At 35.2% G+C, this 20,391-nt stretch overlaps 3 protein-coding genes across 5 annotated transcripts; 2 read left to right on the forward strand and 1 right to left on the reverse strand.

Annotated features, from left to right (window-relative positions):
• Nucleotides 1–295: 295 nt before the first annotated feature.
• On the reverse strand, nucleotides 296–5,418 carry LOC116002032. Of its 3 annotated transcripts, XM_031242042.1 has the most exons (7): nucleotides 5,238–5,418; nucleotides 5,076–5,155; nucleotides 2,570–4,588; nucleotides 2,167–2,482; nucleotides 1,302–1,492; nucleotides 601–1,222; nucleotides 296–509 (listed from the first exon to the last, which is right to left on the reverse strand). In XM_031242042.1, the coding sequence occupies exons 3-5, from the start codon at nucleotides 3,071–3,073 to the stop codon at nucleotides 1,320–1,322; spliced, it is 993 nt and encodes a 330-aa protein (XP_031097902.1). In that variant the 5' UTR covers nucleotides 3,074–4,588; nucleotides 5,076–5,155; nucleotides 5,238–5,418; the 3' UTR covers nucleotides 296–509; nucleotides 601–1,222; nucleotides 1,302–1,319. The 3 variants fall into 3 exon arrangements, 2 of the variants coding, with proteins under 2 accessions (XP_031097902.1, XP_031097901.1); XR_004094344.1 differs by having other exon boundaries at nucleotides 1,302–2,482; nucleotides 2,647–4,588; XM_031242041.1 differs by having other exon boundaries at nucleotides 2,167–4,588.
• Nucleotides 5,419–9,891: 4,473 nt separating this feature from the next.
• On the forward strand, nucleotides 9,892–12,359 carry LOC116001114 (expansin-A18-like). Its single transcript, XM_031241010.1, has 3 exons — nucleotides 9,892–10,057; nucleotides 10,930–11,245; nucleotides 12,013–12,359. The coding sequence occupies exons 1-3, from the start codon at nucleotides 9,892–9,894 to the stop codon at nucleotides 12,323–12,325; spliced, it is 795 nt and encodes a 264-aa protein (XP_031096870.1). The 3' UTR covers nucleotides 12,326–12,359.
• A 4,054-nt stretch (nucleotides 12,360–16,413) lies between these two features.
• Nucleotides 16,414–18,137, forward strand: LOC116002034. Its single transcript, XM_031242044.1, has 2 exons — nucleotides 16,414–17,214; nucleotides 17,613–18,137. Exons 1-2 carry the CDS (start codon nucleotides 16,612–16,614, stop codon nucleotides 17,976–17,978), a joined length of 969 nt encoding a protein of 322 aa, XP_031097904.1. The 5' UTR covers nucleotides 16,414–16,611; the 3' UTR covers nucleotides 17,979–18,137.
• The last annotated feature ends 2,254 nt before the right edge of the window (nucleotides 18,138–20,391 follow it).

The following is a 20,391-nucleotide window of genomic DNA, read 5'->3' on the forward strand; positions in this document are numbered from 1 at the left end:
ATAGTCGAGACAATTCACAAGGCAATTGTGATCAATGATAGCACTTGGAATTTTCTACTATGTAACAAGGGGGGAAGAACACCAAACAAGAAATCTATGTTACGAATTGAAGATCAGTTGATGACATCATGAGGAACAAATTCATTTATAACCTTCAATTATCTGAACAAGGTAGCAAAACCATTTCATTTCACTTCATTTGGCATGAAGATGTAAATGCAGTAATATAATGATATGTAGGTAATTTTAATAATAAGACACTCAAACTATTAAAACTTAATTAAATATACCTTGAACTCCTCAATCAAGCGATTTGCTTTAAAAATATCCCATTATGCTTCAGTCATGAAATCATAAAACCCATATAGAGATTCATATTTTGGGTGCTTCTTGTTAATCAGTTAATGTACTCGCACACTATTCTTCTTTTAAAATCCTTGCACCGCTGCCTAGCAACCTATAATATTGTTTCTCTCAGTTGATCATCTTCAATGTTGAACACTTTCTAGCTGCACACAAGAAAAAAACTCATACAATCAATAGTCAATACTTATTTTTAAACTAATAAGGTAAAAATCAATATGTAAAAGTATTGTATACCTTAACATAATCCCAAACTGTATCCTTCAGTCCTTTGTCAACTTCATGTCAATCACTCATATTAATATCCAAATGCAACCGAATCAAAGTGCCAATGCAAGACTTGAAGTTCTTCATAAATTGACTGACTGGTCTATGATACTCATCAAACTCAACAGTTATTACTTCATATACCTTTTTCTTTTTCAATCTCTTGCAGGTTGTGAGACTTCTCATCTTTGAGATGTAGGATAAGTGAAACAAGAAGAACACAAACAATATAACTCAAACTCAAAGACTTTCAAAAATATTCAAAACTTGAACTTCTAAATACAAAAACTTGTTTAAATAGAAAATTAAGAAAATAGAAGAGTTGCAAATATTAAAAGCATGCATGGGAAAGGTAAAATAAACGTAAAGAGAATTACAAATATTAAGAATATTTAAAGCTAATCCAAATTTCCAATAAAAGTAGCCACAAAACTCCATGTCTCTTAGACTTCATGCATGTGACCATCATTGCCTCAATCCATGTACTACATCAATTATTGCCTCAATTCATGTATTGCATCACTTAAGCTATGATTTAGACTCTAAAGTAGGTTGTGAAGTAGACTGCAAATGATAAACCATGATATTGTATCTGCACATGCAAAAATATATATGTCAACATACAATTTTCAAAAAATAATAATCGTTTAAAAACAAGCAAATAAACTTACAATTTTTTAACAAAAAGATTATGTGTGATTATCAACCCACAAGCCCTCCCCATGATCACAACGCATGTAACTTGTTTCAATGTTATCTTCCCCTAAAGCTTGAACACCAATAGAAAATGGAGGCGTTTCATCAAAGTGATCATATTCTTCTTCATCCACAACATCTCCAACGCCAACAATACTTCTTTTTCCTTGTAAAACAATAGACCACTTACTGTTAACAGGATCAGAAACATAAAAAACTTCTTTTGCTTGAGATGCAAGTATAAATGGCATATCATGATAACCCAGCTCACCAAAATCTACTAGAGTAAAACCCAATTCATCTATTTGAACACCTCGTCTGTTATCAACCCAACTACACCGAAATAGAGGAATTTTGAAAATCTTATAATCAAGTTCCCAAATTTCTTCAATTACACCATAATATGGCATAGCACTATCTACTGGCATGGTATCTCTAGCACTAGAGTAGTCTCTGGATAGTGCTACTAATGTAACACCACTGTTTTGCATAGTACTCTTATCATCTTGACGTTTTGTATAAAACGTATACCCATTAATGTCATATCCTTCGTAACAGCTCACAAGCATAGCAGGGTCATAAGCTAGCCACTTAATGGTTTCACTGATATTATTTGTAACTTCAGATAACTCTCACATCACTCTATCTTTGAACCATCTCATAAATGTGTGGTTGTGTTCAATCGTCACCCACCCTTCACTCTTTAAAGGATTACCATGCCTTAACATGTACATGTGTTCTCTAAGTATGGATGAACCTCAGATTTATGTTGCAATACAAGGCGGTGAGTTTTATCACGCATTTCAACACTTAGTAGAACTGGTTTATACCCAATAGTACCTTTCCCTGTAAGATTACCCTCGTGACGAGATTTAAGAACACCAATGGATTCAAAATTTGCCAAATAATCAGTACAAAACTCAATCACCTCCTCAGCAGCATATCCTTCAATGATAGTACATTTTGGTTGAAACTGATTTCTCACGTATCCTTTCAACACCCCCATGTATCTCTCAAACGGATACATATACCTTAAGAACACTGGACCACTCATCTTAATTTCTCTCACCAAGTGAATAATTAAGTGTACCATAATGTCAAAGAATGAGGGAGGAAAATACATTTCAAGTTGAGATAGAGTCACTACAACATCAACCTGCAAATAATCCAACACAGCCACATCAACAACTTTACTAAAAATAGCATTAAAAAAGAAACAAAGCTTTGTAATGGCATGCCTAACATGTTTTGGTAAAACATCTCGAATAGCAACCGGTAACAAGTGTTGCATTAAAATATGGCAATCATGAGACTTCATACCAACTAACTTCAAATCCTTCATTGACACAAGTTCTTTAATATTGGATGAGTAACCTGAAGGAACCTTCACATCATTCAAACATCCACAAAAGCTTGTTTTCTCTTTTTTAGACATAGTATAACAAGCTGGAGGTAAGTATGTCAGCTTTCCTGATTCTTGCGGTGCTAACTTATCTCGTATTCCCATTTCTACCATATCTTTTCTAGCTTTGATGTCATCTTTAGTCTTACCTTGGATATTCAATAATGTCCCAACAATACTCTCACAGATATTTTTCTCCACATCCAAAACATCAAGACAATGTCGTATTGATAAATGCTCCCAATATGGTAGATCCCAAAATATTGACATTTTTTTTCCAAAGATTCTTTTCAGCAGATTTAGAGGTTTTGCCCAAATCAACATTAAGATTTTTAACTCGTTCATAAACCGCACGCCCTGATAATGGATTACGGGCAACTCGAGTCTCAGCTTTTCCGTTGAAAGACTTTATCTTCTTTCAATAAGGATGATCAATAGGGAGAAAGACCTGATGACTCATGAAGACGTTCTTTTTACTGTTGCTCAACCAAAGATCAATTGTTTTATCTTCACAAATAGGGCATGCCTTCGCTCCTTTAGTAGTATAGCCTGACAAGTTACCATATGTTGAAAAATCATTTATTGTGCAAAATATCATGGCTCGCAAAGTGAAGTTTGTTTGACTATATGCATCAAACACCGTCACGCCTTCGTTCCACAACATTTTTAAATCTTCCACAAGTGGTGCTAAGTACACATCTATATCATTCCTGGTTGTTTAGACCCTGAAATAAGCAATGACAACATGATGTACTTGCGCTTCATACACAACCAAGGAGGAAGATTGTAAGCAACCAAAAGAACCGGCCAAGTGCTATGTCCACTATTCATGTTACCATGGGGGTTCATTCCACCGGTGCATAACCCAAGCCTAAGATTCCTATTTTCATTACCAAATTTAGGAAATGCTCTATCAATGTTCCTCCATTGAGGAGAATCAGCTGGGTGCCTTAACTTTCCATCATCTTTTCTCCCTTTAGCATGTCACTGCAAATATTTCGCATCAATTGGATTTGCAAACAAACGTTTGATCCTTGGAATTATTGGTAAATAGCATAACACCTTTGCTGGAGGGCCTTTCTTACCCGCACACCCATCATCAACACCCTTTCTTTTGTAACGTGATGCCCCACACTTTGGACATACATGTAAATCACTATACCCTTTCCAATAGAGTACACAATCATTTGGACATGCATGTATTTTCTTAATCTCCATACCCAATGGACACAATATTTTCTTTGCCTCGTAAGTTGAAATAGGAAGCTCATTATCATTAGGAAGCATGTCTTTTAAAAGTTCTAATAACTGCGTAAAGCTCTTATCACTCCACCCATTCTTTGCTTTTAAGTTATATAATTTTAGCACAGCAGATAACTTTGTAAATTTACTACACCCAGAGAACAAAGGTTTTTTTGAATCAACAAACAAGCTTTCAAATACATGAGACATTTCACCAAAATCTCCTTGAATATCACGCATGAGTTCATCTATTCGATCATTCTCCCCATTTTTCTCAGTGTCTACATTCTTTTCATTGTCATCATTCTCTTCATCATTGCCTATCCTATTATCACCGGTGTTTGTACTAGGAAGTACAATTTCACCATGCCATATCCACCTGTTATAACCTTTCTTAAACCCGCGGCATATTAAATGACTCTTCACTTGCTCAGAACTACGGAATTTCCTTAGATTCTTACAATCACAACAGGGGCACACTAGAAATTCTTCAGCATTTTTATTTTTATTTTCTTCAGCATATTTTAGAAAATTTTCAACCCCTTGCATATATTCAAACGTATTGCGTTTCCCATACATCCAGCTATGATCCGTATCTCCCATTGCAGCACAATCAATCTGTAAAGTCATGAAACTTTAATTGAAGTATATATCATATGAGATATGGACAAATGAAGATGGATGAAATTAGAAACAACATTATTATAAATTTATGGGAAATCAATTAGACTTATTATAAGCAATTTTATGATATTGGTAACAATATTCTTGTTTTGACAGTGTATCATATCAAATCAAACACTGTACTTTACAGATTGTTTTGACAATAATTATATATACTGCAATTTACAGATGGTGACTTTGGGTAATTATACTCTTAATTATGTCTTGATGATAAACTTTTTTGGGTTTAAAAAGTTTACTTACTGACTCATTATTAACTGCGAATAAACTGAGGGGCAAGGAACGCAGAGAAGCAGATCAGAAAAGAATGAAAAACTAATACTCTGTATTATTTAGACAGTGCTTGAACTCTCACTCTCACTAAAAATATGTAAAAAAAAAAAGAATGAAAATAAAATAAGAGAAAAGGAAATATATATACCTGGCGGCAGTTCAGCAGGAGTATCAGTACGTTGTCGTTGCCGGCGGCCAAAACAACAGCATCAGAAGTAGGTGTTGGTGCTGCCATACACAAACCAAGAAATTATTAGCCAACACTAGCACCAGAAGTTTGAGTACGTGATGCTCTGAGACAGAAACTAACCTCACGCTGTAGCACCAGAAGATCGAGATAACGCACCAGAAGTTTCTAATCTCACGCTGAAGAGATAACGGTGTGGCAACACCTACCCTCACGCCACCGTCGTCAATTGCTGGGAGGCGTCACCGCCGGAGCTGCGCGTCAATCACTATTCACTAGGGTTTCTTTTTTGGGAGATAGCAGAGAAGAGTATTTTTTTTTGGGAGTAGTGGTCAATCGCTAGCTTAGGGCTTTTTTAATTTTTATTGCCTACAATAGGCGTCGGCTTTACCTACGGCTGACGCCTATTCTTGGCCGAAAATAACACGAAATGTGCTTATCAGGGTGCTATTTTTTATTTTAAAAAAGTCACCACTGTTTTAATATTTCTTTTTAGTCACAATAGTAATTAATGGTAAAGGTACCCAAAAATGAGTGTAGAATATGGGAATAGTCTTGAGAGCTTAATTGACTCTCGATGAAAGTTACATTGATGGAGAAAATTGATTTATCCATGTATAAAAATGAATGATATAAAGCGTTTGTAGGGATTTAATGGATAATCAAGACACAAAGATTTAAGATGAAAACCATAACAATAAAAACATGAGTCTTTTTAGTTTAAGTCAAGTCAAAATTCACTATGTATGATGTATAATTCATGGCTATGGAGTAAAAAAAAATGATAAAATATTGTATGTAAGGGGAAGTTGTTCTATATATGTTTGAAGTGAGCCCGATCCCCATGAACTTAGTTTGATCCCCTTTCTCTGATGCATGAGTCTTTATATAAGGTCATCTTCGTGTAGTTGCAATTTCCCTTAACATCATGGACACAATCTCTCTATTTTATTGTCTTGACTCCCTCTTCTTTGACTTTCCCATTCTTGATAAATAATGATAATATAATAGAATATTATTTCATCATAAGCACCCCCCCCCCCCGCACACATACACTTTTTGAGCTGAAAAAAGTTTCTTGGTGAAAGATGTTGAATGTCGTTGCGTTGTGGCTTACCATGGAGAGATATGATTAAATAATTAATGTACATCTATATACTTATCACCAATTGATTTTAAGAAAGACATGACAACCAGATAATTAACCAAAACACTAGTAAGCGTGCTTGATGACTTACAGGATTGGTGACCCATTAGGAAGTAAGCATATTGCAGCACTGAGATCTAATAAAAGAAAGTATAAAACTATCACATGTGAAACCAAATAGCATGTAAAGTAACACTCAGAATGTATTCTTAATGACGGGTGTAATCCGAACTATAGTGTGTTGGGCACTAAAGTTGAGACCTTCTCCTGAGACCTTATTTGGTTTTGAGCTTCTTTTAGTTTATTATCTTCATCATATTTGGACTTCTTCTAATATAATTATCCAATTGATTTTACCCATAGTCAATATTAAATTATTATTCAAATTTGAACAAATTATTAAGTTTTAAATTTGTTTGAATTTTCAGTTTAAATTGTATTAAGTGTTATAATTTAATTGTGGAGTATGAGTTAGTAATATGTATACATGTTATATATCTTTTTATTGCATTAATTATTTGACTATTATAATTATGCCTTTAGAAAAGCATGTTCTTTAAACTAAATTTAGATCCTTTTAGGTTTAAATTAAATGCCTATTATGCATGATTTAGTGTTTTTTAGGTGAATTTAGTGCTTTAAGGATAGATTACACATATTCTATCAAAATATAAAAAAGTATGTAAAAGTATTCATAGTATTGCCCTATTTAAAGCCTTGTCCACAGGTGAATCTACATTCTTATAGATCTCCAAAACAATTTTATTTCAAATATGAGAACACGTGAATTAGGGAAGTTTCTTGGGGAGGAACACTAGTTTTATGGCTCTGGCTTAAAACGCCTTGCTGGCTGAAACTGCCATAGTGCCTTCAGCCATATTGCTACTAGTCCCCTTGCGACGCTACTCTGTCTAAGGAGTTGGTTTTTAATGGCGCCTTAGCACCAACCAACTTTCCTGGGAGTATACCTAAGGATTGTTAATCATATTTGGTTTAATTTGTTTGATTAGGTTCTAAATATCCTTGCCATTGTGATTATATATTTAATTTTGGTCAATTAAAGAGTAGCCACAGAATNGCTTAAATGCCTTGTTGCTACTAGTCCCCTTATGCTGCAGCGATTGAGTGTCTTGGATAGATTCAAGTTTGTACAAGGCCGGATATTGATTTTGCGGTCGGGATGCTAGTACGTTACCTGCACAACCTGGAATTAGACCACTGGAGAAATGTGAAGAGGGTTCTAAGGTATTTAAAAGGAACCAAAAGTTAAAGCTTGGGTTTAGGCAGACAGACAATTTAGATGTTGTCGGATATTCTGATGTGGACTTCGTTGGCTGTGTTGATTCTTGAAGATCAACTTCAGGGTACGTCTTTATCATAACCGGGGGGCGGGGGTGGGGGCAGGGGGGAGGGGCTAGCTATCTCATGGAGAAGTGTTAAACAAACCTTAATAGCTACTTCTACCATGGAAGCCGAGCTCGTTTCCTATTTTGTGGCTACTTCACAAGGTGTGTGTCTAAAGAATTTTATCTCTGTGCTTAGAGTTATGGAATCTATATCTAAGACATTGAAAGTCTATTGTGAAAACTCAACTGCAGTCTTCCTATCTAAGAACAACAAAAGTGGGAATCGAAGTAAACACATCGACATCAAGTTTTTAGCCATTAGGGAGAGTGTTAAAATAAAGTTGCGGTCATTGAGCACATTAAAACTGAGTTGATGTTAGCAGATCCCTTGACTAAAGGCATGCCTCCATTTAAATTCAAGAATCTGGTTTAGAAAATGGGACTTTCACCACTTCATAATTTGTATATACATTTACAGCACGTTTGGTTCACGGAATGAATTTTAAGGGAATAGGAATACTATTCCCTAAGGAATAGAATATGAATTGTATTCCAGTGTTTGGTTCGCAGAAGGAATAGACTTGGGAATTGCATTGCAACGTTTGGTTCACGGAAGGAATAGAAATGGAATATATATTTAAAAAACATAAATGCCCTTGTACAAAATTATTATTATTATTATTATTATTATTATTATTATTATTATTATTATTATGTCTTTTAAATATACATTCAGTTTCTATTCCTTTCGCGAACCAAACGCTGGAATGCAATTCCCAAGTCTATTCCTTCCGCGAACCCAACGCTGGAATACAATTCATATTCTATTCCTTACCTATTCCATTCCTTATGGAATAGTATTCCTATTCCCTTAAAATTTATTCCGTGAACCAAACATGTTGTAATAGTTATACTTTATTTATGATTAGGAGTTTGGTTAGGATTTAGGAGACCTAATGATATACAACTACCACAATGATCGGCTCGTGGTTATTTAAGGTCTCCAGTCTTCTCACTGCTCACACTGAATTCCTCATACACCATCTAGAGAGAGCTGAGTAGAAGTGAGACACAAAATCAAGAGATACTCATGAAAACTCTACAGGCGGTCCAGGACTACGTAAACTATGGTTGGAGGTTAGTTTTATTCATTATGATCCTGTATATCGCGTGCCTATGTTTCCATGTGATATAATTTATGCTAACATAACAAGGTAGTCTTCATATTTTTAGCCTCGGCTTATTCTTCCATAGTTGTGATAGGTAGTTGCGATACGTAGATGATAGGGAAAATTATAATTTATGTCTCTCACAAATATGCCAATTATCAATGTCACCTTTGAATTATTAGTGGTGTAAATGTTGTCTCTCAATTTTCAAAACGTTACATATTTTGCCTCTCCCCTGAATTTTTAGTGGTGTAAATGTGGTTACTCATCGTTTTCCTTGTTCGAAGACCACGTTTTTTTTCCACCCATTTTTCTTTAATTTCTTCGTTTGTTTGTTCTCATTATGCGGACAACAATATTTCTCCTTCTTCCTATTAGGGGATGTACAATATATGTCACGTTTTAAAAATTGAGAAGCAATATTATACCAATAATAATTAAGAGGTGATATTAATAATTGACATATTTGAGAGAAGCATAAATTACAATTTTTCCTCAAATGATATACCATTCGAGTACACGTCTGATCACATTGCCTGAAGGAATGAAGTAACGCATGAACCTATGCACCTATTCTCCTCTAATATAGTTCCGTCTAGACAACTTAAACAACATCATCTTTCTAATATTTTTAGTAATGATAAAAATGAACACTAAAGAGTTATTATAAATACTTGAAGGCACAAAGATGGAGGTCAACCATATTCTGCAGTTTTCCTAATACTTAGTCCATGTTTGATACTTGGGTTAGGTTCATTGTTCTATTCTTCCTATCAAAATTTAAATACCAAGTAAAAAATGCAACAGCAGACATATATAACCAGCATGCACGTCTCTGAGAATATTTTCCCTTTACTAATACTAATAAAACATATCATTTGACTTTTGTTTCAGCTAAGGTGATTAGAATATGTAGGTCTATTTGGATATAATATTCTGCATTGCAAATATAAAACATTATAGTATGCATCGAAAGTCAGCATTCGTGAGGGCACGACAACCTTGTTCCTAGGGGAAATTTAGCCTTATATAAAGGCCGCATGCAAAAGTCAATTCAGCACATCAGATTTCCCAGCATTAGAAGTCTTCTAATCTGCAAGAGCTAATCACTGCCTATGGCTACTTTCCTCCGGAGGTTGAGCTTTGCTTTCTTCTGCCTACTGGCCGTCATCGGCAAGGCGACGGCCGCCGGCTATTATAGCCACCCTGTGTTCCACACCGGTGCCTGGAAGCTAGCCCATGCCACATTCTATGGGGACGAATCTGCCTCCGAAACAATGGGTGCGTATCTCAAAATGGTCTTTCGACTATAGTACACTTTTGCAAAAATTCCCCGCCTAGACGCTAGGTGCCCCTAGACCGAAGTGAATTGCTCTCTAGGCGTCTAGGTGGCCGCCTAGCGCCTAACTCGGCCGACTGAGCCGAGTTGGCGGCCGACTTGGCCGAATTTGGTCAAATTAACTCATCCAACTCGGCAGAGTTAGCCGAGTTAACTCGAGCGAGTCGGCCTTGTTAATTTTTTAATTATATTTATATATATTTAAATTTATCTATTTATATAAGTAAGAGAAGTAATATATATATTACTCTGTATATAATATAATATATGACATACACCCACACACATGCATTATTTTTTTGTTTTTATAGGTCCCCGCCTAGACCGTTTAGGCGCTAGGCACTAGTCTACCGCCACGACTAGCCCCTAGCGCCTACTGCAACCATGCTATAGTATAATTCACAAATTAGTCAGGATCATCGACTATTGATAGAACCCAATTATATCCTCAACTATTCAAAATTTACCTGGTTAGATGACTTAGATCGTCCATCTATGCCCCGGTTTAAAATCCGAGGTCATAAGCGTAATTTCATTAGCTCCCCTAATGACCTAGTCAGGTAATTTTGACTAATAGTTGAGGATTTAATCAATTCAATCAATAGTCGAGGATTTAATCAGGTAAATTTGGATTTAATCAAATTCAATCAATTTGAATTTGGATTAAATTTGAATTTAATCAAATTCAATCAATAATTGTGAATTAGTTTATGAATTATGCTATAGTTGATAGATGGGCATTTTAGTTAGTTACTCATAATTGTATATGTATTAAATTAAAAGTTGTGTATATTGAGGATGTTGGGATTTGCAGGGGGTGCATGTGGGTATGGAAACTTGTTCAATAATGGGTATGGAACGGCCACAGCAGCGTTGAGCACGGTTTTATTCAACAATGGGTTTGCATGCGGGCAATGTTTCCAGATACGCTGTGCTCAATCGCCTTATTGCTATAAAGGCTTCCCCACCACCACCGTCACGGCCACCAACCTCTGCCCGCCTAATTGGGCCGAGGACTCCAACAACGGCGGCTGGTGCAACCCTCCTCGCACTCACTTCGACATGTCCAAACCCGCTTTCATGAAAATTGCTCAGTGGAAGGCCGGCATCGTCCCCGTCATGTACCGCAGGTATATATATAGGGTTGACTTGGACAAGCCTTCAGGCCAGTGAGAACATGCAGATGGAAATGCACCTCAGGCAATTATAAATGCACCGTAAAGCATTTCCAAATGCACCTACCTGAACTGACACCAATATAGTGCCCAGTGCATTTGGAAATGCTTGACGATGCATTGATAATTGCTTGATAGTGCATTTTTTCCTTTTCATGATTTTCAATATTTGATATGCACTGCCAAACATTCTTAAAATGCACATTTAAGCATTTACAAATGCACCAGAGTTGACAAATCAATCAAAATCATATAGTCCTCGTTACATTTGAAAATTTAAGGGACATTGATAATGGCTAGCTTGACAGTGCATCTACATGTTCTCATAGAGCAAGCTGTCCGCATCTTCTGATCTCATATATATATATATATATATAAAAGCTAGGGTAAATAATAAGTAGTTGGGTTGTCCCGAGCAGGAGTCAAACTTGTAAGTAAATCAACAACGTGACTAGAGTTGTCTCAAATAATATGTACCCTTTTAAGGCTATAGGTATAATTAATCTTAAAGTGTTCAGTAACGATTTAATCATATTAATAGGCATTCTTAGCAAATTGAAATTTCAAAAGTCTTAGACCGCTCTATAGACTTCCTCATTTATTTCTTGAATTATTGAACTAGTTTGAAACTTAATATTTTTGGTGCGTACTGAGACTCAATATTACATCAATTTTAATATAATACGTGGAAAAAATATATAATGTTGGTATTTTTTTTTTAGGGTACCATGCATTAGGAGTGGTGGTGTCCGATTCAACTTACAAGGAAATGGGTACTGGTTGTTGGTGTACGTGATGAACGTGGGCGGAGGCGGCGACATCGCCGCCGTGTGGGTGAAGGGAAGCCGGACAGGGTGGATAAGGATGAGCCATAACTGGGGAGCTTCGTACCAGGCATTTGGAACATTAGGAGGCCAATCCCTTTCCTTCAAGCTCACTTCCTATTCCTCCCATGAGACAATTGTTGCGTACAACGTTGTCCCATCAAATTGGAACGTGGGATTGACTTACCAAGCCAAAGTCAACTTCCATTAATATTAATATAATAAGCCTTTAATTTTCAACATATTTCCATTTTAGTATTATTATTGTAAAGCCTTGATTTTATAAAAGGCAGTTGTTGACTTTTGCATGTTTAATTTGCTCCGACGAGAGAAGTGCACATTTTTCACGTATGGAAAACGATGATAAAATGCATGCACTCCCCGGGAGCATATTTTGGTGTTTCTATTATGAGTGAAGTGTAATAGTGTATAATCTATCCATGCCTGAAGAAAATAAAATTTAGCAAGTGTTTGAAGATCACAATTTTTTCTACAACTAATGAGTATTTTTAGAATTATGTATAGTAGAATAGAATTCGAAATTTTGTCTATCTCTAATCTTCCCCCAAAAGGTTGAATCCCCAACTCAAGGGCTTCCACACCCCGACCAGACAGAGCATTTGGGATCGGAGGATGTAAATCACGATGACTCAATAGTTTAGCGAGCAGGCCAAATGTCGGTGCGCACAACGAATCTGTCTACTTTAGACATAATCACACACTGTCGCTACGAATTTTAGTCTATCTCAATTTGACGCACAAGGGATTTGTCTACTTTGGACATAATCCCCACATTACCGCTACGAATTTTAGTCTCTGAATTTGACTATTTGAGTATATATTGCAACATGTAAAGCATACATGGCTGGTAGAAGAGCTCATTAAAAGAAAAAAAAATAGATCATTAAATGGTAAAATCTAAAATAGTATTAAATGGTAAAATATAAAATCAAGTATCATCATAATAACTCATTCTAGATGACTCACACTTTGGATAACTCTTTTTGACATCCAATGGCCATGCCTCACATTCCAAAATAGTTCGATCCCAATTTGAAGTATAAATATTTACAAATATTTGACGTTGGAGCTATGACAAAAAGACAACTAACAAATATTTAGAAAAGAATAATGTTATTTTCTCCTCCTAATATGTTCACCCCTAAAATCGATCATAAAACTCTTTATATTCCTTTACTACTCATGAATGGGTTAATTCTGCCTTAGCTTGCATAAAAAAAAAATCTAGTTATTAATCAAATATAAAAACAACCAATCAAGTATTGCCATGTATATGAGTGAATATTTGGATGTATAATTAGAAGAAAAATGTACCATATGAAACTCTAATTTTTTCGGCGACAAAAATCTGCGGTCACTATCCAAAGAAAATGTAGCATATTCATTGATTACGGTAAATTAACTAGTCCCAACCTATCTTGAAAAATAAATTAAATTTACTTATTATGACACATGAGATGGTAAATGATTTTGATAAATTTTTTTTTTTGATCTCAAAAAACGAAAAAAACAAAAAAACAAAAAAAAAAAAAAAACAGAAAACAAAAAACTACTCCGTATGCACTACGTAGTCCGCAAACATTATTGGAGCAAGTATCGATTTTGCCAAGTTTTGATATACAAATATACAATCACGCACGATGAACGTCAGCATTCATAACCTTGTTAATGAGCAAATGATAGACATTTCGAGATACATGGGGCATACATAGTCAGAGGTATAATTGAATTGAACTAGGAGCACAAATGTTGTGGATACGTACGGAGTAATTACCAAATAATTAATTACAAATTCATGAGATAAATGAAATGTTGCAAGTGCCTTTCCATTTAACCAGATGTTTTGGATTCAAACGTCGAAAATGTAACTACTTTACAATTTATAATGAAGTTCTTTGTTGAACACTGAGTGTAAATATAAAACAAAATTATGCTGCTATGTGAGTTTGGCCGACAGAGATAAAGAAAGAACATGAAAAATTAGAGTAAATGGAAATTGATTTTCAGTTAAAGGGAAAGGAAGACCAATTTTCTTAAAAATCACTTTTTTTTTTTTTTTGAGAAGTTATTTTCTAGGGTTTAACTTGCGCAACCTTCTCCATCTCCTCTGGTGACGGTTTTCGGCCGTGGGACGAAAACCGACAACCACAAACATGGTTTTTGAATGAAACCCCACACTGGTTCTGGTTCTTGACGGAAACCAAACCAGATTAACTAGTTTTTGAAACCGAAAACCAGATTAATTTGATTTCCGGCTTTGGAAACAAGTTTTTTGTTTTTTGTTTTTAAGAAACCATTGTTTATTTTTAAATTTTTTTTATTATAAATAACACTAATTTTTTAAATACAATTTTGCTAATTTTCTAGAAAATAAACCAAACAGCAAGACAGTTTTCTGAAATGCAACCAAACACGGGAAAGAAAAAAATATTTTCTGAAAAATGACTTATTTTCCAGAAGTCATTTTTCTGGTTTCCAAACACACCCGAAGTTAGAATCTAGAGTGATGTGTAAGTGCACTAATTGAATGTATCAAACATATCATTTTCCTTAAATCCAACCTTAAAAAGGAAGGCTATTCTACTTTAAAAATGGGTTTTTATTGCATAATAATTTTTCTTTCCAATACGGAAATTTTTTTTTAATACTATGGAACGATCCGAGCCGCTTTTATGATGCCAACAAAAAAAAAAGACTGTAATTCTAGTTGTGAGGAATCTCAAAAATTTAAAAACCATTGTGAATATGATTGTGAAAGTTTGTCCACCTGTCATTATAAGAAAGTAATAAATTTTCACTAATTATAGATTATATAATATATAAATCTTCATGAAAATTTATATCATTCAACTGTAATGAAGTCAATCTTTGACCAAATTAAAATGACCTACTTAAAATTTTCATCATAAAGAATAATATTGGAGTTGTATGCTAAAACAACATATGCCTTTATTTTCACATTGCCCATTTGGTTGATCTAATAACAATATATATGTGAACATGGCATGGCATGGCATGGCATACTGGATAAAGATGAGTACTCTACAAAGGTACTATATGTAGTAATGAAATCAAAACCCCCCACTCAAGTTTTATCTTTTAGCCATTGCATGCATTCATCTCCCCTTTCACATTAAAATAATTGGTCTACACAATGAGACTTTGCTTTTTCCTTCATTCCATTACTTAAGCACGCTTCCTCTTTTGGTTCCCCTTTTACATGTATTGCCATCATCATCCCCACTCCCTATTTAATCATTCCTCCACTCTAATCTACTTCACTAATTTAACTCTCACATCAATTTACTTATAATTCACTTTATAACTCAACTCATGAAACTTGATTTTTCGACTTAGATAATAAATCAAGAATTTATTCAAAATATAAGGATTGCAAAACAACAATTAATCAATGAATGGGAAAATATTGTTGTTCTCAAAAGGTTGAATCCCCAACTTGCTGCCTTGATGGAGCATCTGGGAGGATGTAAATCACGGTAATTCAGCTAAATACATATGCTCCCATAATACCGCTGGTGAGACTCGGTCTTAAATCATTATTCCCAAACTTCATCCCTGTGACTAACGGAGCTGTCCTTGCGGGCTGAATGAAAAAATATTATTACTATAAGAAGATGTGATAAATATTCGTAACACAAGGTAAGGTTTCTATTAGAGAAATATACTCTATACAACTCCTGCATGTCATTACAAGGATAAAAACAACTACTATTAACTCCTATTGATCCCATGTGAATTAGGATTGGACAACCTACACCATGATCCCATAACCCACTAGGACAACCATACTCCCATGATCTCTTAGGTTCCCAAGGCCAACTCACACTACATCCTGACCCAACTCGATCTACTATCTAGCCCATTACTACATTGCTGGCAAATTATAATATACTCCGTAACATGAATCATGATCCACATTGTAAAATAGACCGCTGACAAGTATATTGTAAGTCGAATACATACTAGAACTGAACATGTAAATATGTAGTAATACAGTAAAAATAAGCATGTAGTATATGTTAGTGGTGCACCTTGCAATATATAGACTAAGCATGATCTAGATTTATATATATAAAATAATAAAACTCAGATAAAAAATTTCACCCATCTTAATTACTTGAAGGAAATCATGTTGCTTTATTCAAGCATGGGACCAGGCCAGCACGGACAAGACTCATTCTTTTCTCCCATGTAACACAAAATACCAAACTCCTTGTAAACTTAAAACAAAATATAACACCATAGGAAAATAAGATTTGCTCTTTTTTTCTCCCCCTTTCCCACTCTATGTTCTGCCTTCCTACTTTCACTTAGATTGCTGTCTATAGCTTCTTTCATTGCCATTCCAAGCCAAGCCTGCAGCTACCTAGAAAGCAACCTTTTTCCCTTGATGTTCAATGCCAACCTAGGAAAAAAACCACCCCAAACAACCAAACATCGTACTTCCTTCTTGAAATGGGCTCCCTACTACTTTCTGCAACTCTGACACTACTATTCTTGGCATCTGCCGCGACCCTTTCAACTACGAGAGCTCGAGCTCAAGCCATACAATCGTCTCGTCTCCTCGATCTCGTCATCAGGGACTACACGTTTCGATCCTACAACCACAGGGCGTTCAAAACGGGGAAATTGCACCCGATTCATTTGCCGGCGAATCTCACGGGAATCGACGTTGATTCGGTCAGGTTCCGGTGCGGGAGTCTAGGAAGATACGGCGCGAGGATTAAGGAATTCCGAATCTCTGTCGGGGTGACGTTCCAACGTTGCGTGGAGAGGCTTCTCATTGTTAGACAGAATCTTGGATCTAATTGGTCCAATATATACTACGATAACTACGAGATGTCGGGGTATCAGCTCATTTCACCCGTTCTTGGTCTGCTGGCGTATAACGCCGCCGGAGACGACATCAGCATCGGTGCCGGTACCCCGTTCGAGGTCGGGATTCAGACCGGCGGGAATCCGATCACGATTGATTTCAGCAACACGACGAGGATAGTGAACTCCACTTCGTCTCCGGGAATGATTCCCTTGTGTGCTAGCTTCGGCCGCGACGGCAAGGTAATGTTAGATATAAATATAATCTAATGTTAGTTTAACATAATCCGAAAAACTTAACTTCGTAATAGCAGAAAAAGTATCTAGTCATAGTTGGTATCTTCTTAATTGTGTTGTCTCTTGAACAGTAAACTAGCCATAATTGATGTCCTCCCAGTTGTGTTGTCTTAGACATGTAAAGTCTCATACTTAACTCAAATCTTAAATTGTGTATTGATATTATTTGAATAGTATTAGTTAACTTAAGTGCTATATACTATATATAATGTATCTCCTTCTTTATATTAGGCACGAAGTCTATCGGGCTAACAACTTCTAGCTAGTTATTCAATCTACCAAAACTACTTAATAAGCTAAGCGTAATTAACTTACACCGCATAATTAAGATCTTAATCAAACAGGTAACACTGTCAAACATGGCGTCCCGGCACGTTTGTGTGACGAGAAAACAGGGGCATTTCGGGCTGGTGGTCGAGTCGCCATTGATGCCATTAAGGAAGAAGGAGAGCCGGTGGAAGATCGTGATTGGGAGCGCGATTGGGGCGGCATTGGGGGCGTTTCTTATCGGTCTGCTTCTCGTCGCCATTTTTGTGAAGGTGAAGAACAAGCAGGCAAGAATGGAGGACATGGTTAGGAGAGCTTATGAAGAAGAAGCTTTGCAGGTTTCCATGGTTGGGCATGTCAGAGCTCCCACTGCACCTGCTACAAGAACTGTTCCCACAATTGAGCATGAGTATACCTCTCCCCATCATCATCATCCTTCATGAATTTCTTTAATCTTTTTCTTTTAGATATATAAAATTTTGTGTACCATTCTTTTGTATGATTAATTATTAGTGATTAAGAGTTATTCATAGAAATGGGAGTTTAAGGAAGGAAAATTGCACAGCTCAGAAAGATGATTGAATTGAAGAACCGTTTGAACATTATTTGTGCATCTCATCTGTTTCACTGAGCTGACACATTTTTTGGTGTTCCAATTACATAATCAACTAAAATGTTGGGTATTCATGTTGGATCTAAGTGGCATATATACAACATAATAATACCTTACAAAGTGGGCTAAGGTAATGTTCTATAATTGATCGTAATGCATGATCGATCAATTAAGTGGTGTGTCAAACGTCATGTCAGTATGTTAAGCAATTATGGTGACTTATGACAAGATGTTTTGCGGACCTTAGTTTGGCCAATTACATAGAAAATCTTGATAAGTCTGACCAACTATTGTCAACCTACCAAGCTCAAACCAGGTCGTTAAGGAAGCAAATCTAGGACTTGAAACTTGAGACTTATTTTCTAGTTATCAGGCCAATTGGGCTATTCAATAACTCATCACTTTTGATATTTTGAAATGTAATTTACAAAAATAAAATTTGAATTCAAATTACTTTCAGGGACAAAATTAAGAAACTAATCTAATAGGGCAAAGCTTGATACAATAATATTAATGGACCAATTAGGTGGTTTGGGCTAATTTTGTTTTTGATTACTTCATTTACTTGTCTAAAAAAATTGAAAAAAAAAAAAAAACTTAGATCTAATTATCAAAATTGTGTTAATTATCAAAAAAAAAAAGTCAAACCAAATAATGTTTTAAATTGTGATAGATAAGTAATTATTATTACCATGCCAAGAAAATTAGTATTGAAAGGAAGTGGGCTTTGTATGCATGTGGTGTTCTTTTGACCATGAAAGGAGGGTGCAGTGGGATATAATGATACACCATGATTGTTACAAACAAAAGGAATGTTAAAGATGGGTTTGCTTTGCCATCACTCCTACAACTTTTTAGCTAGGGTGGACTTTTTACCTCCATCCAGGCCACTTATCTTTAAACAAAATCATGGATGTTGCACTGCCATAAAACATTTTGCTGCCAACATGTTGTTTCATTACCTACCTTCAAAGAATTTGGTCAATTTGTCAGGTTGAATAACAAGGTTTAATTGTAAGAGCATCTACATTAGATGTTTTTCTTGGTTTTTAATACAGTAAAAAAATTTGTATATTGATTTTTTAGGATTTTTTGGAGTTTGTTCTCCTGCAAAATTAAAACATTTGCATGTTTTTTTTTAAAGGAGCAGTGAGACGTGCAAGTGCGTCTCACTGCCCACCCAAGCGGGTGATTGAGATCTTGTAAAATTTTTTAAAAGATTTCTTTTCTATTTCGACAGTTTAGTTTTTTTTTTTTCATTTAATTTGTTTATTTTTTATTGTTTTATTATTTTTGTTTTAAAATTTTCACAAAATTCAAATATGTAATATATTTTTTAGAATTAAATTTTGAATGATTTAATTACAAAAAAATTTAAAATAATTAAAATAAATAGAGCAACAATGAAAATTAATTTAAATACTTGTGGTTATCATTTTAATTAAATGTAGCTATGTTTATTTAAATTAATTTTCATTACAATTATAAGTTTATAATTCAGATAAATAAAAAATAATTAAAATATAGGATAGTTAAATGGTGGTCCACACAAAAAATGTGGAAAAAAAAATTAAAACTAATTGGGAGAAAATTTTTATGATTGAGTGACATAATAAATAATGAGGTGGATGTTGGAACCCACGAAAAATTGAAGGAAAAAGCCCCCAACAATTAAGGATGAGTTAATCCAAAGTTCGGCGTTTGAATATTTCTTCGAACAATTTTTTTAAATATTAAATAATTAAATTGTACTCTGTACACAATTTTAGATAAACTTGGAAGGTGAGGTAATTTGTGGTTGGGCTTTGCCTTGATCTTGGGTTGGTCCTTAGCCTGGCCTCGAGCCTCTATAGTGTTGGATAGGGACTAGCCCTTTATAAGGTGTTCTCGGTCCAGGTGGACAAATTAGGATCGTTATACCGTGGATCAGGTGCACAATGCATTGTGCACCCCGTAAGAAGATGAGTTCTGTGTATTCTAAGCAATCGTTCTGTGTATTCTAGGCAATCATTCTGTGTATTATAGGCAACCGTTATGTGTATTCATGTTAGTAACATATGTTGTGATGTGTTTGTGCATTCGAATGTTAGGATACACGAAATACACAGAACTCATCCTCCTAACATTCGAATGTACAAACACATCACAACATGTGTTACTAACATGAATACACAGAACGGTTGCCTATAATACACAGAATATTGACACAAAATACACAGAGTTCATCCTCCTAAACATTCGAA

This window comes from Ipomoea triloba, chromosome 13 (assembly GCF_003576645.1).
Source record: "Ipomoea triloba cultivar NCNSP0323 chromosome 13, ASM357664v1".
Taxonomy (NCBI): Eukaryota; Viridiplantae; Streptophyta; class Magnoliopsida; order Solanales; family Convolvulaceae; genus Ipomoea; species Ipomoea triloba.

Excerpts from the sequence above, each read along its gene's own strand:
- LOC116002034 (XM_031242044.1), top strand. The coding sequence starts at position 16,612 with ATGGGCTCCCTACTACTTTCTGCAACTCTGACACTACTATTCTTGGCA. Across the intron at positions 17,215-17,612 it reads GCTTCGGCCGCGACGGCAAG|GTAACACTGTCAAACATGGC; the intron begins GTAATGTTAGAT and ends TTAATCAAACAG.
- LOC116002032 (XM_031242041.1), bottom strand. The coding sequence starts at position 3,073 with ATGAACGAGTTAAAAATCTTAATGTTGATTTGGGCAAAACCTCTAAAT. Across the intron at positions 1,493-2,166 it reads GGGTAATCTTACAGGGAAAG|GAAAAAGAAGTATTGTTGGC; the intron begins GTACTATTGGGT and ends TTGTTTTACAAG.
- LOC116001114 (XM_031241010.1), top strand. The coding sequence starts at position 9,892 with ATGGCTACTTTCCTCCGGAGGTTGAGCTTTGCTTTCTTCTGCCTACTG. Across the intron at positions 10,058-10,929 it reads ATCTGCCTCCGAAACAATGG|GGGGTGCATGTGGGTATGGA; the intron begins GTGCGTATCTCA and ends TGGGATTTGCAG. Across the intron at positions 11,246-12,012 it reads GTCCCCGTCATGTACCGCAG|GGTACCATGCATTAGGAGTG; the intron begins GTATATATATAG and ends TTTTTTTTTTAG.